This window comes from Hylobates moloch, unplaced genomic scaffold (assembly GCF_009828535.3).
Source record: "Hylobates moloch isolate HMO894 unplaced genomic scaffold, HMol_V3 SCAFFOLD_22, whole genome shotgun sequence".
Lineage (NCBI taxonomy): Eukaryota > Metazoa > Chordata > Mammalia > Primates > Hylobatidae > Hylobates > Hylobates moloch.
In genome coordinates this window covers 13,591,630-13,616,646 of record NW_026652297.1, presented here as the reverse complement: position 1 = coordinate 13,616,646, position 25,017 = coordinate 13,591,630, and the positions used below count along the sequence as shown (strand labels likewise).

The 25,017-nt window shown below is 42.3% G+C and overlaps 1 protein-coding gene across 4 annotated transcripts in view; it reads left to right on the top strand.

Moving 5' to 3' along the window:
* Nucleotides 1–1,693: 1,693 nt before the first annotated feature.
* IL20RB (interleukin 20 receptor subunit beta) overlaps nucleotides 1,694–25,017 on the top strand; it is a 47,071-nt gene continuing 23,747 nt past the window's right edge. For 2 of the 4 annotated variants that reach the window (XR_009211568.1, XM_058433353.1), the window contains exons 1-3: nucleotides 5,247–5,388; nucleotides 18,213–18,339; nucleotides 19,883–20,073. Coding sequence is in view for 3 of the 4 variants with exons in the window: in XM_058433353.1 (XP_058289336.1) it covers nucleotides 18,266–18,339; nucleotides 19,883–20,073 (265 nt within the window). In the remaining variant the exon portion in view is untranslated. Of the gene's footprint in view, nucleotides 1,782–5,246; nucleotides 5,389–7,872; nucleotides 7,930–18,212; nucleotides 18,340–19,882; nucleotides 20,074–25,017 lie in introns of those variants that run through there. The other 2 variants (XM_032143497.2, XM_058433354.1) reach the window with 2 other exon arrangements.

Below are 25,017 nucleotides of genomic sequence, written 5' to 3'. Positions count from 1 at the left end.
ACTCCACCCACTTCATTATTTCATTTGAGGCGCTGCCATCCACCCAAACTCAGAACCTGAAAGTCATGTTTGGCTCCTCCTCCCCAGCCCTCTTAATGCACTCAATATCCAGGAGCTATCAGTTCTACCTTCTTTGTATCTTTTGAATTTGGTCATTTCTCCCTACAGACATGAGAAACCTAGTGGAAGCCAACAAAGTCTGTCACCTGGATCACTACCGTAGCTCCCTCATGGCCCTCCTGCCTTCAATCTGGCCCCCTGAGCTGTTTTCTCCACCCTAGTCACAAACTTTTTAAAGCTCAAATGCAGGGAATGACGTGGTCATATTTGAGCTTTGAACCCTTCCTTTGACCTTCATTCCTCTCAGGATAAATTCCAAACTCCTCAATAAGGCATTCAAAACTCTCTAGAATCCTGTTTCTGTCTGCCATTAAGCCCAATTTCTCGCCATTTCAACCTTGTTCTCGTGTTGCACCAAACTTCTTCTTGTTTCCTAAAAACAACATTCCTGGCTGTTTTTTTTTTTTTTCCAGAGTTTAATACCCAGTCCTGGAGTCACCTCCTCCAGGAAGCTTTCTGTAATCCTACAAACTGGGTTAGATGTTTCTTTTTAGTGATGCTATGTTCCCTTACGAATATTGCTGTCCCTTCATTTTAAAAATTGACTTATGATTATTCCCGTGTCCATCTTCTCCACTAGTTGGGAAATTCTTGTTGAGGGAATGGACTGTTGAATTCCTAAGAACTAGCACATAGTAGGCCTTCAGTGAATGTTTCTTGAATGAATAAATAAATGACCAACTTTCCCAAGGTTACATTATAAGTTCTGAAACTTGAACCAAAATACATTATACTCTAGAACCCATGTTTATTCCACTATTGTATTTGCACATTAGGGTGGTTAAAGTCCTTCAAGGGCTAAATTTTAAAGGGCTAAATGCTATCATAAGGTTTTTCTTCCATCTATTGAAATTGGTTTTAATTTTTCAGTAGTACATTCACATGACTCAGTAATCAAACGATATACAAAGATATTCAGTCAAAAGTCTTGTTCCCATTTTTCTCTTCCACCTTTCCAATTCCCACTTTCTCTGCCCCAAGGTAACCAATCTTGTTCATTTCTTGTATCTTCTTTTAGTTTTTCTTTTTGCAAATGCATGCATATATGAAGCTATATATTATTCTTTACCCTCCTGACTTGTAGAAAGATATTTTAAATTTTTTCAAATATCTCTAGTTTTTCTGAAGTGGGTACATATTAGAAAAAAGAGCTGGTCAGTACCCAGCTTGAATGAACTCACAGAGAGAAACTTGGAAGAGGACAGCTATTTAATGAGGGAGGGAGATAATCCTGCCTGCTCATTGGCTTCTAGGGCGGTGCAGGATCCTCTAGGACAGAGTCTGTGGTCCAGGTATCACTCATAGGCAGATTCTCAAGCTCCCCAAAGTTACATTTTCTCTGGAACTCTCCTAGGCCACTCCCTGCTGATGCAATATCTGGGTTTGGGCAGAAAGGAGGGTGCTTCTGAGCCCGCCCTTTCTGAGCTTCCTGGGCCGGCTCTGGAACAATTCAGGCTTCGCTGCGACTCAGACCTCAGCTCCAACATATGCATTCTGAAGAAAGATGGCTGAGATGGACAGAATGCTTTATTTTGGAAAGAAACAATGTTCTAGGTCAAACTGAGTCTACCAAATGCAGACTTTCACAATGGTTCTAGAAGAAATCTGGACAAGTCTTTTCATGTGGTTTTTCTACGCATTGATTCCATGTTTGCTCACAGGTAAGTATGAATTAGAATACATCCAATAGTTTGGGCCTTGAATATAGGTTAAGAAGGCAAAAAATACTTTCCCAGGGCCTGGGGTTGAAATATGTGTATAGAATATCTTATATCTGTTTTACAAAAGATTTATCACCTCCTAAACCTCTATTCCCACATCCCAAAGAAAAGGCCTGCATTCTGTTTGGAAATCTCTCTTCTTAATGTCCACACAACAATCTAGAAAGAGAAATCATCAAAATAAATAAAAGCAGAGCTCTGTGCACTTTGTTATTTATCTCATCGCCTGGTTTTAAAGAGTGCAACGTAGTTCTGTCAGACTTACTGTGTGTGTCTTGGAGATGTTAACTATAAGAACAAATTAAAACAAAGATTCTGGCAAAATACACATGAATAAAAAGACAATTTGTGAGCTTAACATTGGATACAAGACTTATAAAAATTGGATTTCTCTCCTGGTCATTGAAGAAAAGGTACTCCATAGCATTCTAAAAAATATTTGGTTTGGGACATTTCCCCTGCCAGTGAGATTACATAATTTTCTCTGCTCCACTCATGTCAAATCACGTTTAAGAGAAACTTCTAATTTTGATACTCCAAGACACTAGGCATTTTGCAGTGTTGACGGGAGCCTTGAGTACTTTCTTTCCCTCTCTCTCTCTCTCCCCCCACTCTGTCTCACTCTGTGTGTGTGTGTGTGTTTTACACAGAACTAATTTAATTATTCTAGTTAGTTTAAATCAGGCAACAAATCAATACTAAGACAATTTGCAAAGGTGTAGAACTGGCTTAAACATCAAATTTATGGTGTTCTTTCCTAGCTTAAAAACCATCACAGCTCCCAGTTGTTCAGCACATGGTGTCCAAATTCTGTTGTTTGTCCCTCATCACCCAGCATATTCAGGCCCCACCCTATATTTATTTAACCCTATTTCTCACTACTCCTTGAAAACAAATATAGACTACAAGCAGCTGCTGGCTTAACAGTCGGCATATTATACCTTCATTTCCTCCTCCTGGCCTTTATTGTTATAATTTTCCACCAGAAGCACCATCTTCAGTTTTTCCTTCTACATCTTTCCGAGACCTCTCTCTTCTTTGACCCCAGGTACTTTAGCTTCAGGTGGTTACTTCTCTTTCCAGCACTGACCTGGAGGGCCAGGGCCTGGGCATCTTTTCTGCTGTCCCCACATCCCCTAGCACAGGCTAAGCATGCTGGTTGTTTGGTTAGTTAGTTGTTGGTTATTTAGTTGTTGGAACAGAAATGTTACCAAGAAAACATCCCTCCACTAAGCTGAAACGAGAAGATGGGAGGCTGAATGAGAAGAGGAAAGCCCAGCATTTTCGACTTGACATTTTCTTCAATGACGCCAGTCTTATAAGTCTTTTCTTGAAAACTCCTGTTTTAAGTAGATCTGGAGGTGAGTGTGCACTTCCGACACTTATAAACTGACATAGAAAACACACACACACCAAAAAAACCTCAGTGGTAAAATCATAAGGATGTCAGAGCCAGAAAGACGTGTGTGTGAGTTTTGGCTCTGTCTCTCACTAGCTCAGGACTCCATCGTGTAATCAGTTTCCCTTCCTGTGAAATGGTCATAATAGCCACGTTGAGGTTATGAGGGGTTAAATAAGGTGACACAAACAAAAGCACTTTGAAGACTTCAACATTTCCCCACCCCCAAATGTTAGTTATTATTATCTGTTGGTTATACAGATGGTGGTATCAGTAGATAATTGCTTTAGCTGACGTTGTCTTCATGCAGTTTTGACCATTTCCTCTGGATTGTGTAGGTGCCTGTGATGAATTCTGCAAATTCTAAATGAACTTCTATTATTTACTAGATCACTGGACAGATAGGTAGAGTTGTGGCTTTTTTTTTTTTTTTTTTGACTGAGTCTCGCTCTGTCACCAGGCTGGAGTGCAGTGGCACGATCTTGGCTCACTGCAATCTCCACCTCCTGGGTTCAAGCAATTCTCCTGCCTCAGCCTCCCAAGTAGCTGGGACTACAGGCGCACGCCACCACGCCCAGCTAGTTTTTGTATTTTTAGTAAAGATGAGGTTTCACCATGTTGCCCAGGATGGTCTCGATCTCTTGACCTTGTGATTTGCCAGCCTCGGCCTCCCAAAGTGCTGGGATTACAGGCATGAGCCACCGCAACCGGCCATGGCTGTCTTTCATAGAAATCATTTGCCTTGTCCTCTCCCTCCCAAATAATAGTGGGTGATTCAGAAAGCTGATTATGCTACCAGGCGCGGTGGCTCACGCCTGTAATCCCAGTACTTTGGGAGGCCGAGGCGGGCGGATCACGAGGTCAGGAGATCGAGACCATCTTGGCTAACATGGTGAAACCCTATCTCTACTAAAAATACAAAAAATTAGCTGGGCATGGTGGCGGGCACCTGTAGTCCCAGCTACTCGGGAGGCTGAGGCAGGAGAATGGCGTGGACCCGGGAAGCAGAGCTTGCAGTGAACTGAGATCACACCACTGCACTCCAGCCCGGGCGACAGAGCGAGACTCCGTCTCAAAAAAAAAAAAAGAAAGCTGATTATGCTACCAATAGTAATAATAACAATGACAATCACAACTGCTATTTCTGAGTACACATCGTGCCTTCAGTTAGCAAAAATGTTATCTTGACTTCTCACATGAATCCTGCAAGTTAGGTGTTATCCCTATTCCACACATTAGGGATAGAGACTAAGAGAGGTTCAGTTATTTGTCCAAGTGCCTATATCTAGTAAGTGCAGGAATTGGGATTTGATGATGGTTTGGTCTGCTCCAGAGCCTGTGCCCTTTATACATCTCTGCAGAAAAAGCTGAGACATTAAAACAAGGTAGAAGAAGGGAGGAGGGACAAAGGAAAGGAAATAAAGAAGATGGTGCTACCTTTTCTAATGCATTAGCCTTAAAGGCTGTTAGAGGTAAAGGTGGCAGAAGAGGATCCAAATAAAGGGAGTGGACATCAGACCCACTGAGCGTCCTTCAGAGAAGAGATGCAAAGATTTTTGCCTGGAAAAGTTGCCCCAGGGCTTTATGGTGGGTAGCCTTCATGCCACTTCCCTTGGACTGACTCACTCAAGGTTTTATGAAATAGGTGTTCAGCAGCAAAAACGGTCTAATTTAAAGACAAATGAGGGATTAAGAAAAGAGTTAGACCTAGGCTAATTTCCCCAAGGAAGCCAAAGCTTAATCTACTTGTTCAACTTTCATTCTTTTAACACCATTTATGTACCAGGTTCTGAGATGTGTGCTGGTTAGACAGATTTTAAAAACTTGTCTTCAGGGAGCCTAAGAGCCTGCTGGGAAGTACACTAAAGTCTTTGGCATTTGGGAATTTAACAAAATTTTAACTATTCTTTAGCCACCAGAAGTAAAGTCTAGATTTGTGGTTCCCAACCTCAAATGCACATTGGAATCACCTGGGGAACTTTTTAAAAGCTAAATTCCGTGACTTCACAGCTAGAGATTCTGAGTTAATCTAGGGTGCTGTCTGGATGTTGGGACTTTTTCAAAACAATGTGGGTGGGGCTCCTTAGAGAAATGATTGATTCCAGGGCTGGGCAGGGAAAAAACAAGATGAGACAAGAGCATTTTGTGGTAAGTAATGAAGTGATTAAAAAAGGATGAGGGCCTAAGTTTACAGTTAACATAGTATCCTGGATTGGAGCCTGGGATGGAAGAAAGAAAGGCCTTAGTGGAAAAACTAGTGAAATTCAAATAAAGTCTGGAGTTTAGTTAAAAATAATGTGCCAGTATTGGCTTTTTAGTTTTGACAAATGTATTATGGTTACATAAGATGTTAGCATTCAGGGAAGTTGGGTGAAGGATATATAGGAATGCTGTGTACTATCTCTGCAATTATTCTGTAAATCTAAAATTATTCCAAAAATTTAAAAATCTATTAATAAAAATAACATCAGTAAAAAGGGTGGGAACAAGTTAAAAGGGCACAGGCAGCTTGAAAGTGTTCCCATTGGCCAAAAGCTAGAACAATTTGAATAACAAAATAACAATAGTGTTGGATTTTACAGGATAAATTAAAATATCCTTGAGTCCATACTGGTAAAAATAAATGAGTAAATAAATGGTGGAGAAGGAACAGCTCTTCCTAAGAAAAGAATACAATTAAATAAAATATCACTACTAGAACATCACAGCAATAATTGTTACAAGAAATATCCATCAGTAGATGTTAAAATTAATAGGTGAAAGTTTGAGGAGAAATGGAATATTTGCACAGTCTGAAAGTATCTCCCCCAAGGTATTTATTCACTATACAGGGGGAAATGGTAGCTTTACAGTAGAGACACTTTCTTAACCAAGTGATCAGGGCGGTTAACATCACCAGTAATAAGATGTATTGATATCATATACTCCCTGTGAGTGTCTGGAAAAAATGTGTAACCTCAATGAAATCACATGAAAATATCAGACAAAACCAAACTGAGATACGTTCTACAAAACAACTGACCAGTACTCCTAAAAAATGTCAAGGTCGGCCAGGCATGGTGGCTCATGCCTGTAATCCAAGCACTTTGGGAGGCCAAGGCAGGTGGATCACGAGGTCAGGAGATCGAGACCATCCTGGCCAACATGGTGAAACCCCGTCTTTACTAAAAATACAAAAATTAGCCAAGTGTGGTGGCACGTGCCTGTAGTCCCAGCTACTTGGGAGGCTGAGGCAGGAGAATCGCTTGAACCTGGGAGGCAGAGGTTGCAGCGAGCTGAGATCGCACCACTGCACTCCAGTCTGGCAACAGAGCAAGACTCCATCTCAAAATACAAAAAAAAAGTCAAGGTCATTAAAAAAGACAAAGACAGACTGAAAACAGTTTGGAGGAGACTAACTAGACATGACAGCTAAATGAAAATCCTGAATTGGATTTTGGCCAAAAAAAAAAAAAAAAAGCATTAGGGGAAAAACTGATGAAATTTGATTAAATACTGAAGCTTAGTTAATAATATTGCATTAATATTAATATCTTAATTTTTTATAATTGTGCTATGGTTATGTACATACAGAGGGCTGAGTGAAGAGTATATGAGAGCTCTCTGTATTATTTTGCAACTCTTCTGAAAGTCTGAAATTATTTCAAAATACAGTTAATCTGTTCATCATTTCACTGGGCTAACATCAAGGTATGGGCAGGACTACATTCCTTCTGGAGGTTTTAGAGAATCTGTTTCCCCCTTCCATGGTATGAATGTACTACAGTTTGTCTAAACATTCACCTGTTGAAGGACATCTGGGCCGATTCCAGCTTGACTATGAATATTTGTGTGCAGGTCATATGTGATGTAAAGTTTTCATTTCTCTGAGATAAATGCTGAAGAGTGTAATTGCTAGATCATATAGTAACTACATGTTTAGTTTTACAAGAAACTGCCAAACTATTTTGAAAAAGAGTATCATTTTACATTCCTACCAACAATGTATAAGTGATCCACTTGCTCTGTATCCCTGCCAGCATTTGGTTTTGTAACTTAAAAAGCTTTTAGCCATTCTGATAACTGTGTAATGCTATCTCATTGTAATTTTATTTTGGATTTCCCTAATAGCTAATAGTGTGCTTATTTGCCATCTCTATATCCCCTTTGGTGAAATGTCTATTCATGTCCTTTGCCTATTTTTAGATTGGGTTGTTTGATTTTTCTACTGCTGAGTTTTGAGTTTTTTATGTGTTCTAGATACTAGTTCTTTGTGAGATAGTGGTTTGCAATTTTTTTTTCCACTTTGCAACTTGTCATCTCATCCTCTTAACATGGCCTTTTTCATAGCAAAAGTTTTAATTTTGATAAAATTAAAATCATATTTTTTCTTTTATGGATTTTGCTTTTGGTATCACATCTAAGAACTTTTTGCCCAGCCCTGAAGATTTTCTCCTGTTTTTTCCTAAAAGTTTTAGTTTTATATTTTACATTTTTTTGCACAAGGTGTGAGGTTTAGATTGAGGTTTTTGTTTGTTTGTTTTGTTTGTTTTTTTTGCCTGCAGATATCCAATTCTTCCAGTATTATTTGTTTAAAGTGTTTTTTGTTTTTTTTTTTTTTTTTTTTACACAGGGTCACACTCTGTCACCCCAGGCTAGAGTGTAATGCCTCAATCACAGCTCACTGCGGTCTCAACCTCCTGGATTCAGGTGACCTTCCACCTTAGCCTCTGAAGTAGCTGGGACTGTATTAGCTGAGCCCACCACCCCTGGCCAATTTTTGTATTTTTTTATAGAGATAGGGTTTTGCCATATTGCCCAGGCTGGTCTCGAACTCCTGAGCTCAAGTGATTCACCTGCCTCAGCCTCCCAAAGTTCTGGGATTACAGGTGTGAGCTGCCATGCCAGGCCTAAAAGCCTATTGGATTTTAGGATTACTTTTGTCTGGAATTGTTAAAAAGCAGTTGAGCACATTTGTGTGGATTTATTTCTGGAATCTCTCTTCTGTTTCATTGATCTTGGGTCTATTCGTTTGCCAATACTACATAGTTTTAATTACTGTAAGTTTTGGAATTGGGTAGATTGATTCCTCTCATTTTGTAATTAAAATGGTTTTAGTTATTCTAGTTTCTTTCCTTCCTTCCTTCCTTCCTTCCTTCCTTCCTTCCTTCCTTCCTTCCTTCCTTTTTTTGAGATGGAGTCTCGCTCTGTCATCCAGGCTGGAATGCAGTGGTGCAATTTCAGCTCACTGCAACCTCCGCCTCCCAGGTTCAAGCAATTCTCCTGCCTCAGCCTCCCCAGTAGCTGGGACTACAGGCACGTGCCACCACACCAGGCTAATTTTTTGTATTTTTACTAGAGATGGGGTTTCACCGTGTTAGCCAGGATGGTCTCGATCTCCTGACCTCGTGATCTGCCCGCCTCGGCCTCCCAAAGTGCTGGGATTACAGGCGTGAGACGCTGTGCCTGGCCTTATTTTCTATTTTCTTTATTTCATGTGGGGTAAATGTGAAATATTGTTACATGTGTATAATGCATAGTGATAAAGTCAGGGTACTTAGGAGACTCATCACCTGAGTACAATACATTTTTGCTGACTATATAATCCTACTCTGCTATCAGGCATTGAATTTATTCCTTCTAACTATATGTTTTGTTTTGTTTTTTGAGATGGAGTCTCACTCTGTTGCCCAGGCTGGAGTGCAATGGCGCCATCTCGGCTCTCTGCAACCTCTGCCTCCCAGGTTCAGGTGATCCTCCTGCCTCAGCCTCCCAAGTAGCTGGGACTATAGGCATGTGCCACCATGCCCAGCTAATTTTTGTATTTTTAGTAGAGATGGGATTTCACCATGTTGGCCAGGCTGGTCTTGAACTCCTGACCTCAAGTGATCTGCCCACCTTGGCCTCCCAAAGTGCTGGGATTACAGGTGTGAGCCACTGTGCCCGGTCACTTCTATCTAACTGTATGTTTTTACCTTTTAACTTATTTCTCTTCATCCTCCCTGCTCCCACCCACTCACTCTTCCCATTTTCTGTTATCTGTCTTTTCACTCTACCTCTGTATGGTAAAATTGTTTAGCTCCCACATATAAGTGAGAACATATGATATTTGTCTTTTTGTGTCTGGCTTATTTCACTTAAGATACAGTTCAATTCACATTGCTGCCAATGATATGATTCCTTTCTTTTTATGGCTGAATAAATAGTATTCCATTGTGTATATGTACCACATTTTCTTTATCCATTCATCCACTGATGGACACTTAGGTTGATTTCATATCTTTGCTATTGTGAATAATGCTGCAATAGACATGAAAAGGGAGGTTTCCCTTTGACATATTGATTTATTTTCCTTTGGGTAGATACCCAGTAGTGGGTGGCTGGATGGAATGGTAATTCTATTTTTAGTTTTTTGAGAAATATCCATACTGTTTTCCATAGTGGCTGTACTAGTTTACGTTCCCACCAACAGTGTGTAAGAGTTGCCTTTTTTCTGCATCCTCATCAACATTTGTTATTTTTTGTCTTTTTAGTAATAGCCATTCTGACCTGGGGTAAGATGACATCTCATTGATAGGTTTCAATTTGCATTTCTCTGATGGTTAGTGACATTGAACATTTTTTCATATATCTGTTGGCCATTTGTATATCTTCTTTTGAGAAATGTCTACTGATGTCCTTAGCCCACTTTGTTTTTTAGTGCTGTTATTTGAGTTTTTTGTATATTCTGGATATTACTCTGTTGTTGGATGAATAGTTTGCAAATACTTTCTCCTATTCAATGGATTGTCTCTTTACTCGGCTGATTGTTTCCTTTGCTGTGCAGAAGCTTTTTAGTTTAATACAGTCCCATTTGTCTCTGATTTTTGCAATAGTCTCAGGAGGATTGATATTAGTTCTTCTTTGTATGTTTGGTAGAATTCAGCTGTGAATCCATCTAATCCTGGGCTTTTCTTTGTTGGGAGACTTATTATTGATTCAATCTTGCTACTCATTATCCATCGTTAAGGTTTTCTTTTTCTTCCTGATTCAATCTTGGTAGGTTGTATGTGTCCAGGAATTATCCATTTCTTCTAGGCTTTCCAGTTTGTCAGCTTATAGTTGTTCATAACAGTCTCTGATAATTTTATGTGGTATCAGTTGTAACATCTTTTTAATTTCTGATATTCTTTATTTGAGTTTCCTCTCTTCTTGGTTAGTCTAGCTAGTGTTTTTAAGATTAACTTTGTTAATCTTTTTGAAGAAATTTTTTTTTTCATTTTCTTGGCGCTTTGTATTCTTTTTAGTCTCTATTCCATTAAGTTCTGCTCTGATCTTTATTACTTCCTTTTTTCTTCTAATTTTGGGTTTGCTTTGTTCTTGCTTTTCCAGTTCCTTGAGGTGCATTGTTGAATTGTTAATTTTTAATCTTTCTACTTTTTCAGTGTAAGCATTTATTGATATAAATGCCCCTCTTATTACTGCTTTTGATATATCCCACAGATTTTGCTATGTTGTGTTCGATTTTTATTTGTTTCAAGAAATTTTAAAATTTCCATGTTAGTTTCTTTGTTGACCCAATAGTCATTCAAGATCATGTTGTTTAATTTCCATGTACTTAAACTGGACTTTAGACTAGTTTAAGTTTTTCTTGGTATTGATTTCTAGTTTTATTCCATTGTGCTCTGAGAAGATACTTGATAGGATTTTGATTTTCAAAAATTTGTTGGCTGGGCGCAGTGTCTCACGCCTGTAATCCCAGCACTTTGGGAGGCCAAGGTGGGCGGATCACAAGGCCAGGAGATTGAGACCATCCTGGCTAACAGGGTGAAACCCTGTCTCTACTAAAAATACAAAAAAAGAAAAAATTAGCCGGGCATGGTGGCGCACGCCTGTAATCCCAGCTACTCAGGAGGCCGAGGCAGGAAAATTGCTTGAACTCGGAAGGTGGAGGTTGCAGTGAATCTCAAAAAAAAAAAAAAATTGTTGGCACTCGTTTTGTGACCTAACATATGGTTTATTCTGGAGAATATTCCATGGGCTGATGAAAAGAATATATATTCTGCAGTTGTTGGATATAATGTTCTGTAAATATCTGTTAGGTCCATTTGGTCTAAAGTCCAGTTTAAGCACAATGTTTCTTTGTTGATTTTCTGTCCAGATGATCTGTCTAATGCTGCGAGTGGGGTGTTAAAGTCCCCCATCCCCAATCATTGTATTGTAGTCTTTCTCTTTATATCTAGTAATATTTGCTTTAAGACTCTGGGTGCTCCAGTATGGGGTGCATATATATGTAGAATTGTTATATCTTCTTGCTGCATTGATCCATTTATCACTATATAGTAACTTTCTTTGTCTTTTTTTAATTGCTTTTGACTTGAAGTCTATCTTATTTGATATAAGTATAGCTACTTCTCCTTGCTTTTGGTTTTCATTTGTGTGGAGTATATTTTTCCATCCCTTTTAGTCCATATATGTCTTTACTGGTAAGGTGAATTTCGTGTAAGCAGCATATAGTTGGAACTTTTTTTTTTTCATTTATTCAGCCATATTATATCTTTTAAGTGGAGAATTTAATCCACTTATATTCAAGGTTATTAATATGAGAGGTTTTTTCCTGTCATATTGTTAATTTTTTTTCTGTTTGTTTTACATATTATTTAGTGTTTTCTTTTTCTCCTATTGTTCATTGTGTTTTGGTGGATTTCTGTAGTGGTACCATTTGAGTCCTTTCTCTTCCTCCTTTGTGTGACTGTTTTACCTGTGAGTTTTATACTTTCATGTGATTTCATAATGGTAAATGTTATTCTTTCACTTTCAGGTTTAGGACTCCCTTGAACATTTCTTGTATGTCTGGTCTAGTGGTAACAAATTCCCTCAATATTCGTTTGTCTGTTAAAGACTATTTCACTTTGATATATGAAGGATGATTTTGCCAGATGTAATATTCTTGGCTAGCAGGTTTTTCTTTTTTTCCTTTCAGCACTTTAAATATATCATTCCATTCTCTTCTGGCCTGTGCGATTTCTGCTGAGAAATCCACTGATGGGGTTTCCATCAGACTAGATGCTTTTTTTTCTAGCTGTTTTTAGGATTTGCTCTTTATCTTTGACTTCAGACAGTCTAACTATAATGACCATTTTACACTGTATCTCTCTGGACATCATGAGCCTCCTATAACCAGATGTCTAAATATCTTGCTAGACATAGGATGTTTTAATATATTATTTAGTTAAATAGGCTTTTTAGTCCTTTTGTTCTTTCCTTCCCCTTAGGGATACTGATAATACATAAATTCAATTGCTTTGTGTTATCTCAAATGTCACGAAGCTTTTGCTCATTCTTTTTAAAAACTTTTGACTGGATTATTTCAAAAGACCTGTCTTCAAGTTCTGAGATTCTTTCTCCTGCTTGATCTAGTCTATTGTTGAAGCTTTCAAATGTATTTTGTATTTCTTTCAATGAGTGTTTAGTTTCAGAATTTCTATTCGGTTCTTTTAAAAAATATCTATCTCTTTGGAAATTTCTCATTTATATTCTGAATTGTTTTTCTGATTTCTTTTTATTGTTTTTCCAAATTCTCTTGTATCCCAGTGAGCTTCTTTAATATCAATATATTTAATTCCTTCTCTGGGATTTCAAAAAATTCTTTTGATGAAGGTCTATTGCTGGAGAATTGTGTTCCTTTGGAGATGTCATATGGCCTTGCGTTTTCATGTTTCTTATGTTCTTATGTTGATATCTGCACATCTGGTATAACAGTTTATTCTTCCCATTTTTGAATTTACTTCCATAGGGGAGGACATTTTCCTGAAGATGTATCTATAGTGTTCATTGGCTACAGCATTTGGCATTTATTTATTTATTTTTATTTTTATTTATTTATTTTTTTGAAATGGAGTCTTTCTCTCTTGCCAGGCTGAAGTGCGGTGCAATCTCAGCTCACTGCAACTTCTGCCTTCTGGGTTCAAGCAATTCTCCTGCCTCAGCCTCCCGAGTAGCTGGGACTATAGGCACACACCACCATGCCCAGCTAATTTTTGTATTTTTAGTAGAGATGGGGTTTCACCATGTTAGCCAGGATGGTCTTGATCTCTTGACCTCGTGATCCACTCGCCTCTGCCTCCCAAAGTGCTGGGATTACAGGCATGAGCCACTGTGCCTGGCCTATTTTTGCTTTTATTCTGGGTACTTTGGCTGCAGTGTTAGTAGTATCTGTGATTTCATCAGTGGGTTAGGGTACAGTTATTGGAGTCTGTGGTGAAGTTGTGCTGTGGGATGCCAGGTGGGCCAGTCTACAGGCCCCAGTTGTGGCAGTGGTGGTCTGAGTATGCCTATCCTTGTTTCCCAGGGTTGTGTATGCTGGCACTGGTGTTGGTGGTTACCAGAATGCTGATTCTTGGGCCTCCACATGGCTTGCTTGGATGCTGGCAGTGGTAGTGGTGGACTGGGCAAGCAGGTGGGTTCTTGGGGCCCTGGACAGCTAGCATGGCACAAGTGATGGCAGTAGCAGTGGCAGGATAATTATCTGGGTTCCGAGAGTTGTCCTTTTATGATGGCAGTGGGTGTGATAGGCTGTGTAGGACGGTCTCCAGGACTGCAGGTGGTACTTGCAAGTAGGTGACAGCTGAGTTGATGGCAGCTGAGAGTTTAGGCCCAACCTCAGGACCCCAGAAGGAGTACTCAGGTGCCCAAGGTGCCCTTGTCACCCTCCAAGGCCCTGGGCTATACGCTGTGTCTCAGAGAAGGAGGTGAAGCTGGGTTGGGTGGGCTTGTGCTCAGGCCCTTCAATGGTGGGAGTGGGCAGCAGTCGTGGTGGGTAGGGGTCAGGGCAATCCTCAGGTCTCAGGTGGAATGTATGGGTGAGGAGTGGTAGTAGCCATGCTGAGGTCCTCCCACTGGAGAAGGTGGGGCTGACCTCTGTGGCTACAGCCTGGGCCAGTAGGTGGGGAATATGCACCTGTCTCATGCTTCAGCCCTGGCGGGGCTTACCCCGCAGCCCTGGCAGCAGCCGGCCACACCTAGCTTGAGCCCTTACCTTGCTGCAGGAGCCCCCACCCAGCTTGTGACTAAGTCCCAGTGGCAACTTGTGCCTGTTTTCATCCCAGTCTCAGTCCCGGCAGCACTCACTTCCCAGCATTGGCAGCTGCAGCCCATGTCTCATTTGATTCTCAGTCTCAGCTGTGGGAGCTCATTCCCAGTTTGTGCCCCAGTCTCAGCAGCAATAGCCTGAGTTTCCCTAATGCTTCAGTCTTGGTGCTGCTGGCCACCAGGATAGCTTGTGCATCTGCCAAAGACTAGGATTTAAAATGGTGCCTTGCTGTAACTGTTTGGGTCTCAGAAAAAGTGTGGGACCCAGCGTGAGTTCCCTTCCTGGGACAATTTTGTCCCCCAATCTACTGGCAGCTCCCTATGTATGTTTTCAGGGCTTAGGAGGGTTGAGGAATTCTCTCACGGCCAGGACTGCATGGTTCCATGGTGGGAATGAGGGCCACCAGAAGTCTCTCACTTACTCTCCCCACATCGAGAAGTCACTCTTGGCTGCCAGCTGATCCTAGCCAAGCAGGCTGCCTCTCCTCCTCCTTCCTTGCTTTTGGTGTTTCCTGTAACTTTTCTGTTGAGTTCCAGTGTTCTCTTTTGGATAATGTATTGAAAGTGTGACTGTATATACATGATTTCGGTTCTTCTAAGAGGAGGAGGTAAGCATGAAATGCTTCTGGTCAGCCATCTTGAAGCCCCTCCCCCTCCTTTTATGTATTATAGTTCCTTTGACTTTTCTTATAAAATTTAGGAAAAACTTATCTATATTAACAAAAAACTTGCTGGACTATTAATAGGAATTGCATTAAACCTATATATCAATTTGGGGGAGAATTGGCATCTTAACTGTTGAATCTTCTAATGCATGAACACAGTATATCTCTCCATTTATTTAAATCTTCTTTGATCTCATTTAGCACTGTGGAGTTTTCCCTGAATATATTTTGTTAGATTTACACCTTTTTTTTTTAGTGATTATAAATTTAATTTCTGTATATGTGTTTGTTTCTGGTATATAGAAATATAATTTTTTTTGAGACAGAGTCTTGCTCTGTTGCCCAGGCTGGAGTGCAGTGGTGCGATCTCAACTCACTGCAACCTCCACCTTCTGGGTTCAAGCGATTCTCCTGCCTCAGCCTCCTGAATAGCGAAGATTACAGGTGCACGCCACCACGCCCAGCTAATTTTTGTATTTTTAGTAGAGATGGGATTTTCCCATGTTGGCCAGGCTGGTCTCGAACTCCTGAGCTCAGGCGATCTGCCTGCCTTGGCCTCCCAGAGTGCTGGGATTACAGGCAGGAGCCACCAGGCCTGGCCTGGTTTTAGATTTTTTTTTAAGATTCTGTGGGATTTTTCTACATCGCGTATCATGTCATTTGCATATAGGGCAAGTTTTACCACTTCCTTTATAATCTATATTTCTTTTACTTCTTTTGCTTGCCTTATTATAGTGGCTAGAACTTTCAGTAGTATGTTGAATAAGAGTGGTAAGAGTGGACATTCTTGCCTATTCCTGCTCTTGGAGAGGAAGCATTCAGTCCTTCACCATTAAGTAAGATGTTATCTGTAGGTTTTTTGTAGATGGTCTTTGTCAAGTTGTGGTAACTTCCTGCCTGCTCTTAACTTGAAGAGAGTTTTTGGTTCTGCCTTGTTTTTCTTTTTCTTTCTCTCTTTTTTTTTTTTTTTTTGAGATGGAGTCTTGCTCTGTCACCCAGGCTAGAGTGCAATGGTGTGATCTTGGCTCACTGCAACCTCCGTCTCCCAGGTTCAAGCAAGTCTCCTGCCTCAGCCTCCCAAGTAGCTGGGATTACAGGCACGTGCCACCACACCCAGCTAATTTTTCTATTTTTAGTAGAGACTGGGTTTCACCATGTTGGTCAGGCTGGTCTCGAACTCCTGACCTCAGGTGATCCACCTGCCTCAGCCTCCCAAAGTGCTGGGATTACAGGCGTGAGCCACCGCACCTGGCCTGTTTTGTCTTGTTTTTCATAATGAATGGATGTGGGTTTTGTAAATCCTTTTTCTGTGTCAACTGATATGATTTATGATTTTATTCTTTAGTTTATTGACATGGTAAATTACATTAACTGATTTTCAAATGTTGAACCAGCCCTGCATAACTAGAACAAATCCCACTTGGTTATGGTATATAGTTCTTTTTGTACATTATTGAATTTGGATTGCTAATATTTTGTTGAAGATTTTTGTCTAAGTTCATGAGATATATTTTTATGTAGTTTATGTATATATTTTCCTCGTCTGATTTTGGTATCACGGTAATACTGGCCTCATAAAGTAAGCTGGAAACTGTTCTTTCCTATTCTATGTTTTAGAGGAAATGGCATTTTGTTGATGTTGTCGTCTTTAAATGTTTGGTAGCATTTTCTATTAAAACCATCTGTGCCTGGAGATTTCATTTCTGAGAGCTTTAAGTTATATAATTAAATTATATTAATTAATGGATTTGTTGACATAATTTAATTATGTAATTAAATTAGTTATATAAAATGTAGCTTTGTATTTATATAGCTTTATTTTCCCCAAATAGCTGGCTAGAGAATTTTTTTTTTAATTTACCAGAGGAAGGTGTCAGAGGGGACCATTCCCTGTCCTCCTGTACCACTCCACCGCTTTTCCTTTCCATCCCTTGGGTGATTTCAAGCTTAGGGGTGGGTGGGGGTCAGGAAGCCTGCCTTGTGGGTGCTCCAGGTGTTTCCCCACAGAACAGACCATAGATACTAAGGGTGAGATGGAGGTGCATCACTAGGGCCCTACATTAAAGAAGGGGCAGGGAAACCAGGTGGGGTGTCCCCAGCAGCCTTCCATCCCTTTGTGGTCACAGGGCTTGATAACAAGCAGCAGGTGCCAATCCGGAGATAGGCACAGAGATGAAAAGTCCCAAATGAGGACTCCAGCCCCACCCCCACTATGCTGTAGATGTTATCACTGTACTGTAACAGCAAAGGAAAGCAGGTGTTGGACATTTAAAGAGGAACATAGCAGACAGTTCAGACTGTACCTTAGGGTGACGTGTGAGGATGAAGTTTTTGGCTTTGTGACTGCCCAAAGTCCTTATGAGCAGGTTCAGCTTCATAGGCCTCTTTCATTCTCTACAAATCATAGTCCCACTGTGTGCATACTCTGGGCACACTGTGTCTGGGCACAGTCTGGGCATACTTGTGTTCCAGACTGGCTCAGGAGCCTGCAGTCTTTCTGGGGTGGAGTCACAGAGCTGGCTTGGTGTCCCACTTGAATGGACTCTCTCCACAGCAGATCTGAGCCTGTACTTCCCACCTGGCAGCTGATGCCCCATTTGGCCTTGTTGAGGGACATGAAAGGATTGCTTTGACATCTGAGGATGGCAGTAGCAGGAGAGGGAGGTGATGAGAATGTTGCAGTAGTCTGCATGGGTTTTCCACGAATGATTAAGAGGCTTACGTTTATGCAACTTGCTTAAAGCCACATAGTAAGTGGCAGAGTCACTGAATCCTAGCCAGTCTAACAGAAGAGTCATAAATAATGTGACTGAGTTTTCTCATTTGTACAATGGAAAAACTAATGGTCTTTACCTCCCAGTATGGTCATGAGAATTCAATGAGACAATCACGTAACAATCCAGCACATGGCCTAGATAGAACAGGGTAACTATTAGATAAATATTAGTCATTATTATTATTAATATTGATATGTCATTTATCAACAAAGTCAGAATTATAATGATGGTACCAAAAATTTAGAATTAACATAAGTATGATAAAATAGAGTTGCTTCTGGTTTATGAACATGTGAGGCTTTTTTTTTTTTTTTTTTTTTAGACAGAGTCTCATTCTGTTGTCCAGGCTGGAGTGCAGTGGTGCAATCTCAGCTTACTGCAACCTCTGCCGGTGAGGCCCTTCATTAGACAGTAATTTGAAGCTATGGCATTCCCCCACTATGAGCCCACCTGTCAGCCAGCCTATCTGCCTTGATCCTAGATGAAGCGGCCATTCTGCCTGCCCCTCAGAACCTGTCTGTACTCTCAACCAACATGAAGCATCTCTTGATGTGGAGCCCAGTGATCGTGCCTGGAGAAACAGTGTACTATTCTGTCGAATACCAGGGGTGAGTTTTTTTTTTTTTCTTTTAATAGTTCTTCTCCCTTAGGCAGAAGTTGGTTCTTGAAGGCATAGCCCTTCCTCCTGAGGCCAAGGTGGCTTTTTGAGTCCAGGGATAGATTATCCCCAAAGATCCACCCCCTCTGTCTGCAAAGGCATTGAAAGAGTTGAAGAAGCAAGGGAAATTGTTCTGTGGATTTGACAGTGAACTCTCTGGGAAGACGAATGTGCATAACACATTTTGGTGGAGTTATTTTAAAAAGTGAATCAACTGTCCAATGCGTTTGACTCTGACTTGAGATGGATAAATCACTGGAGACTCAGATCCCTTAAGGGTGGAGGAGTCCTCACTTTTCCTGACTATAAGCTTATACCTAGAGCCAAAACAAACTATAATCCTAAAGGTCAGCTGGCCCTGGGGCCAAGCAGGCTCTAGTCTTCTCCAGGTGTCCAGGTGCCTGCAGCTATTGAAGAGTGATAAGGACAAAGAAATTGCTCCATGTATTTCATTAACAATGAATACAGACTGAACACCTATGTGTGTAGACATTCTTCTAGGCTCAGGGATATAGTTGACAAGGTTTCTGGATTTTGAGAGCTTACATCTAGAGGAGGATACAGATGATAAATATACTAGGCCAGCATTCTCTAGTATGGTAGCCACCAGCCACAGCTGGCTATTTAAATTTAAATTAAATTAAATTGAAATGTCTGTTTCCTGCCACATTAGTCACATTTTAGGTGTTCAATAGCCACATGTGGCCAGTGGTTACCATATTGAACAACATCGATTTAGAATATTTGCATCATCACAGAAAGTTTATTTTTGGAAAGCACTGCTCCAGGAAATTTTGGATAGTAATCAGTGCTAGGAGGAAGCTAAAAGGCTGATGCCATAGAGAGTTGACACTGAGGCTCCTTTATATTAGATGGCCTGGGATGGCCTCTCTGAGGAGGTGATATTTATGCCATAGCTGAAGCACAAGAGGAGCCAGCCATGCGAACAGCAGGGGCAGAGCATTTGAGACAGAGTGAACAGCTAGTCAGAGGTCCTAAGGCAAAAAGTGCTCAGCATTTTGGAGAAATGACCAACGTGGCAAGAATATCACGCTTAGGAGCAGAGTGAGAGAGAAGTCCAAAGCATCTTGTAAGGCCACTGGCAAGAGTTTGGATCCCATTCTAAATCCTGTAGGAAGCCATGAAGGAGAGAAACGTCACAATCTGCTGAGTGGTGAATGGTTTCGAGAATGGCAGGTGTGCAAGCTGGGAGATCAGAGCAAGGCAAGGAATGACAGTGGCTGAGATTAGGGTTATGACCCTGGAGATGAAGAGATAAAAGATGTTTATGCCTAGCTTTCCCTATCTGGCAATAAAAGGAGTAAGGGAGAATGGATGTTTGGTAGGGAGGAGAGTGGAGGAACTAGGATAATGAGAAACTACTTATTTTACTTACCTGTACAAAGTAGGAGAATGAAGGCAGTTACTTGCAACCATAACTGAGCCTGTATCAGAGGGGCTGGTGTAACTCTGTGCCCTCCTTTCTTTGACAGGGAGTATGAGAGCCTGTACACGAGCCACATCTGGATCCCCAGCAGCTGGTGCTCACTCACTGAAGGTCCTGAGTGTGATGTCACTGATGACATCACGGCCACTGTGCCATACAACCTTCGTGTCAGGGCCACACTGGGCTCACAGACCTCAGCCTGGAGCATCCTGAAGCACCCCTTTAATAGAAACTCAAGTAAGGCACTTCTCTCCTTACACTCCCACCCCTACCAGCCCCTCCTTTAGGAACCATGTTCGCCTAAACTTTCTAGACTCTTTTTAGCATCAAAATAGTCCTGCAAAGCCAGAGTATTGTGAACACAAACAACCCTTACTGGTATATTTGAAAAATTGCCAACTGCTTTCTACATGCTGCTCTCTCTCATGCCCTTTGACTATGCAAGTCATTCCTGACTGTCTGTGTCAGGGTGTGCAGGTGCTGGGGATGCTGACATTGGGAACCTGGAAGGAAAGCTGCTCTGGAAGTGAAGAGGTGGCACCAGGACTGCTGCTCCCTACTCTGACTGTGCCTCCATAAATCTTACACTGCCTCCCACTTGATGCCTCATTAACTGCATATTTACCTCCCATGTAAGCAGCTTTGTTGTGCAAGAGGATTTCTACATTTAACAGAGCCACCAGAAAATTGCCCTTCTGTAATGACTTCTGTGGGAAATAAATAACTTTTCTTTTGGAGTGGTACCTGGAAAAGGATTGAGAAAGAAGTAATAGAGGAATCCAGATAGGTGGCCAAATATGGCTGAGTACAAGCACTAGTCATTGTATAAAAGGACATGCGTGTTTGGGGAACAGGAGAGGCAAGGGCTGATGGGCAAGGGGTAGGGAAGCAGCTGATCATGTGGTGAAGGGCTTTGACACGAAGCTTGACCAAGTCAGTAGAGGGTAGCCATGAAAGAGGAGAGGATCTAGACCAGGTCTATCTCTTTTTTTTTTTTTTGATACGGAGTCTCAGTCTGTCACCCAGGCTGGAGTGCAGTGGCGTGATCTCAGCTCACTGCAACCTCCGTCTCCCGGGTTCAAGTGATTCTCCTGCCTCAGCCTCCTGAGTAGCTAGGACTACAGGCATGCACCACCATGCCTAGCTAATTTTTGTATTTTTAGTAGAGACAGGGTTTCACTATGTTGGCCAGGCTGGTCTAGAACTCCTGACCTCAAGTCATCTGCCCACTTCGGCCTCCCAAAGTGCTGGGATTACAGGCATGAGCCATGGCGCCCGGCCGACCAGGTCTATCTTACAAAACAACCACTCTGGCTGCTGTGTAGAAAATGAACCAGAGTAGCGTGAGCCTGCAGGACAGGGGAAGAGTAAGGAGGGTGTTGTAATACTCCTACTGATCCCAAGAGTTTGGAAGGGGATGGGAAGGAGACAATGAATCCAAGAAACATGGCTGATTTAGAAAGGACAGAGCTTAGGGATCAAGTTTGTGGGGACAGAAAAGGGAGAGATAATGATGGTATTCAGCTGCCAACTGGAGTTGGTGACAACACCAGCTAAGGCAGATAACCCAGGGGGAAACAACTGGTCTTGAAGAATAGGAGACACCCTGGGCTTTGAGACTGAGATTTCTACAAGATGTCATGTCATGGATGTCTGACTGGCAGCTGGAAATCAGTCCCTGAGGCTTAGAAAGCTCAAAGGCAGATACATAACACAAAGTGGTTTTGTTTGTTTGTTTGTTTGTTTTGTTTTTGAGGTGGAGTCTTGCTCTTTTGCCCAGGCTGGAGTGCAGTGGCGCCAACACAGCTCACTGCAGCCTTGCCCTCCTGGGCTCAAGCGATCCTCCTGCCTCAGGCTCCCAAGAAGCTGGGACTACAGGCACATGCCACCATGCCTGACTAATTTTTTTGTATTTTTGGTAGAGATGGGGTTTCACCGTGTTGCCCAGGCTGGTCTCGGACTCCTGAGCTTAAGTGATCCTATTGCCTCAGCCTCACAAAGTGCTGGGATTATAGGAATGAGCCATCAAACGGAGCCATCAGAAAGTTAACAGCTAAAGGCTTGGAAGTAGATGAGACTGTCTAGGGACAAGATATTGAAGACAAAGAGAGGACAAGGTCCTGGAAAACCTCAGACTTTAAAATGTGGATGGAGGGAAGGGCACCAGGGTAGAGGATCATGGAAGGGAGAATAGAACAGCTCCAGAGACGCTGGACGAAGCCCCTGGATGGGCCCTTGAGAAAGTAACTTCATGGAGTGGAGAGGATGACCACCTGGCTGCTGGGGTGGCGGATTGCATGCAGGTAGGAAGGAGCAAGGAATGGGTGGGAATGTAAACCAGTTTAGAGCTGCAGGAAAGGCAAGATAAAGGTCTTCTTTGGCCTCTGTTTTCATGATGTGGCAGAAGAGCTTCTGTTGTGAGTGATGGTGGAGGAAGGTTTGGGGCAGAATTTGCAGCATTTGGATGAGTCAAAGTTTACTGAGGAGTGTATGATATTAGGTGGAAATTAGGAAGGTTTAGAAGTAGGGGAGCCCAAGCTGAAGAGCAGAGGAGGGAAGGGATGGGACAGGAATAGGAGCATTGGAATGGGATACCAAAAGGAATTTTGGTGCAGATTGTGGGCTCCTTTGCCTAGGCCTCCTTCCCAGGCACCAGGACTGGAATGCAATGGAATGGAGTGACTTCATGGAATGGAGAGGGTGATCATCTGGCTGAATTTGGTCCAGGAGGAGTTGGTTGAAGTGGCAGGATCTGGGGGAGATTAAGGGGCCCTGGAGGGCACTGCAAAACTGCCACTTCCTGCAGTGCCCAGGCAGCACCCAGCACCACCTCCCTCTGGCTCCTAAGAGCATGGGGATCCAGCCAAGACCATTGCTGGGGGCTGGCAGCTGTTGTTGGAAAGCAGGTATGGGTCACATAAAGATAAGGGAGTGCCTACAAAACTATGTGGGTGGGGATGTGCTGTAAAACCTTGTACTTAAGAAGGCCTGTATAAACAGGAAAAGAGCTTGCTGCAGGGGCAGCTGAGGAACAGGAGTCTGTACTTGCATCAGAAGATGGAAGATACGGTTCTATGAGATCCAAGCAAATGGGCTGGGATGGCGTCATGATCTCTTAAGGGCATTAAGTTTGTCCTCTTCCATTTGAAAAAGGCCACTCAGACTTCTCCCCAGGAATGTGAAAAATCTTGATTTAAGGCTCTCCTGAAAAGGATCTCTATTCTCTCTCTCTTTTTTTTTTTTTTTTTGAGACGGAGTTTCGCTCTTGTTGCTGCCCAGGCTGGAGTGTAATGGCACGATCTTAGCTCACTGCAACCTCCACCTCCTGGGTTCTAGCGTTTCTCCTGCCTCAGCCTCCCAAGTAGCTGGGATTACAGGAATGTGCCACCATGCTTGGCTAATTTTGTATTTTTAGTAGAGACAGGGTTTCACTATTTTGGCCAGGCTGGTCTTGAACTCCTGACCTCAGGTGATCCGCCCACCTCAGCCTCCCAAAGTGCTGGGATTACAGATGTGAGCCGCTACGCCTGGCTGAGGGTCCCCACTCTTAAAGGGAAACTTTATTGAGAGCAGAGGTTTTTAACTTTGCACATTTGAGTCACAGGGGAGCTTTAGAATCACTTATGCCTGGGGCTGTTCCCCAGAGAGTCTGGTTTAAATGATCTGCATGCATCTTATTCACTGGAAATTTAAAATTCTCCCCAGATTATTTTCATGTACAGCCAGGGTTGAGATCCACTAGTAAAGAGGCTAAACACCCCACACAAGGGAAGTAGAAATGTAGAAAGAAATGGGCTCAAATTCTGTAGATTAACTCTGTGACTCTGGGCATGTCACTTAATCTCTCTGTAAAACAGGAACAATGTTAGGCTGGGCATGGTGGCTCACGCCTGTAATCCCAGCACTTTGGGAGGCCGAAGCCAGTGGATCACGAGGTCAGGAGATCAAGACCATCCTGGTTAACACAGTGAAACCCCGTCGCCTGTAGTCCCAGCTACTCTGGAGGCTGAGGCAGGAGAATGGCGTGAACCTGGGAGGCGGAGCTTGCAGTGAGCCAAGATCGCGCCACTGCACTCCAGCCTGGGCGACAGAGCGAGACTCCATCTCAGAAACAAAACAAAACAAAACAAAACAAACGAACAAAAAAAAAAAACAAAAAAAACCCAGGAACAATGTTTACCTTCTAAAGCTTCCTGGGCAGATTAAATGAGATAAGCATGCAGAAGGCATAGGACAGAGGTTCCTGCCCCAACGCTGTCAAACAACTCTCCTCTGAACTGAAACTTCTGATTATTTTCTCTAATTCTGGTCTCAATAAAGATGGAGATCAGAAGACCCAATTCTAATCATATCTGACAGAAAAGTCAAGGACTCAAAAAATCTGTTTCCCTTCTGAAGGTGTTTCAGAGGTAGTGCTAGTGGTGCTATGTGGTCATATGAACCTCAGGATTGACTGTGTTTTGCACAGTTGGCCCTGGCTTCTCAAGTCCTCCTGACCCCGTCCAGGTAGCTCTTCAACAACCAGGCATATACACTTCTCTGATGAGGGAGGCGAGGGGGAAAGACTTTGTTCTCTGAAAACTCCCTCTAGGAACTGCCTTTCTTCTGAGTGTCCACTGACCCCAGGAAAGGCAGATTTAGCCCAGAACATGCCCCACCCCACTTTCCAATCGAAGACCAATGATCAGGGTGGCCCTTCTGGTCCTGCAGTATCTGGGTCTGAGAGGCAAGTATAACTCCATCACCAGTAACCAGGGTGTAGAGAGTATCTGTGTGGGCCCTTCTGTTCTTGGTCTGCTGATGGGAAGCTATCCACAAGGGCTGTGGGCCGCTCTGCTGGGGACCTTGCAATATGAAAGATGGTGTTTGTGCTTATGCTATAATTTCTAGAGTTGATTATTGGAATCTGTAAAAAGCCTGTGGGCTGGGCGCATTGGCTCACTCCTGTAATCTCAGCACTTTGGGAGCTTGAGGTGGGCGAACTGCTTGAGTCCAGGAATTTGAGACCAGCCTGGGCAATGTGGTGAAACCCCATCTCTACAAAAACTACAAAAAAAATTAGCTGAGTGTGGTGATGTGTGCCTGTAGTTCCAGCTACTTGGGAGGCTAAGGTGGGAGGATTACCCGAGCCTGAGAGTTCCAGGCTGCAGTGAGCCATGACAGTGCCACTGCACATTCCAG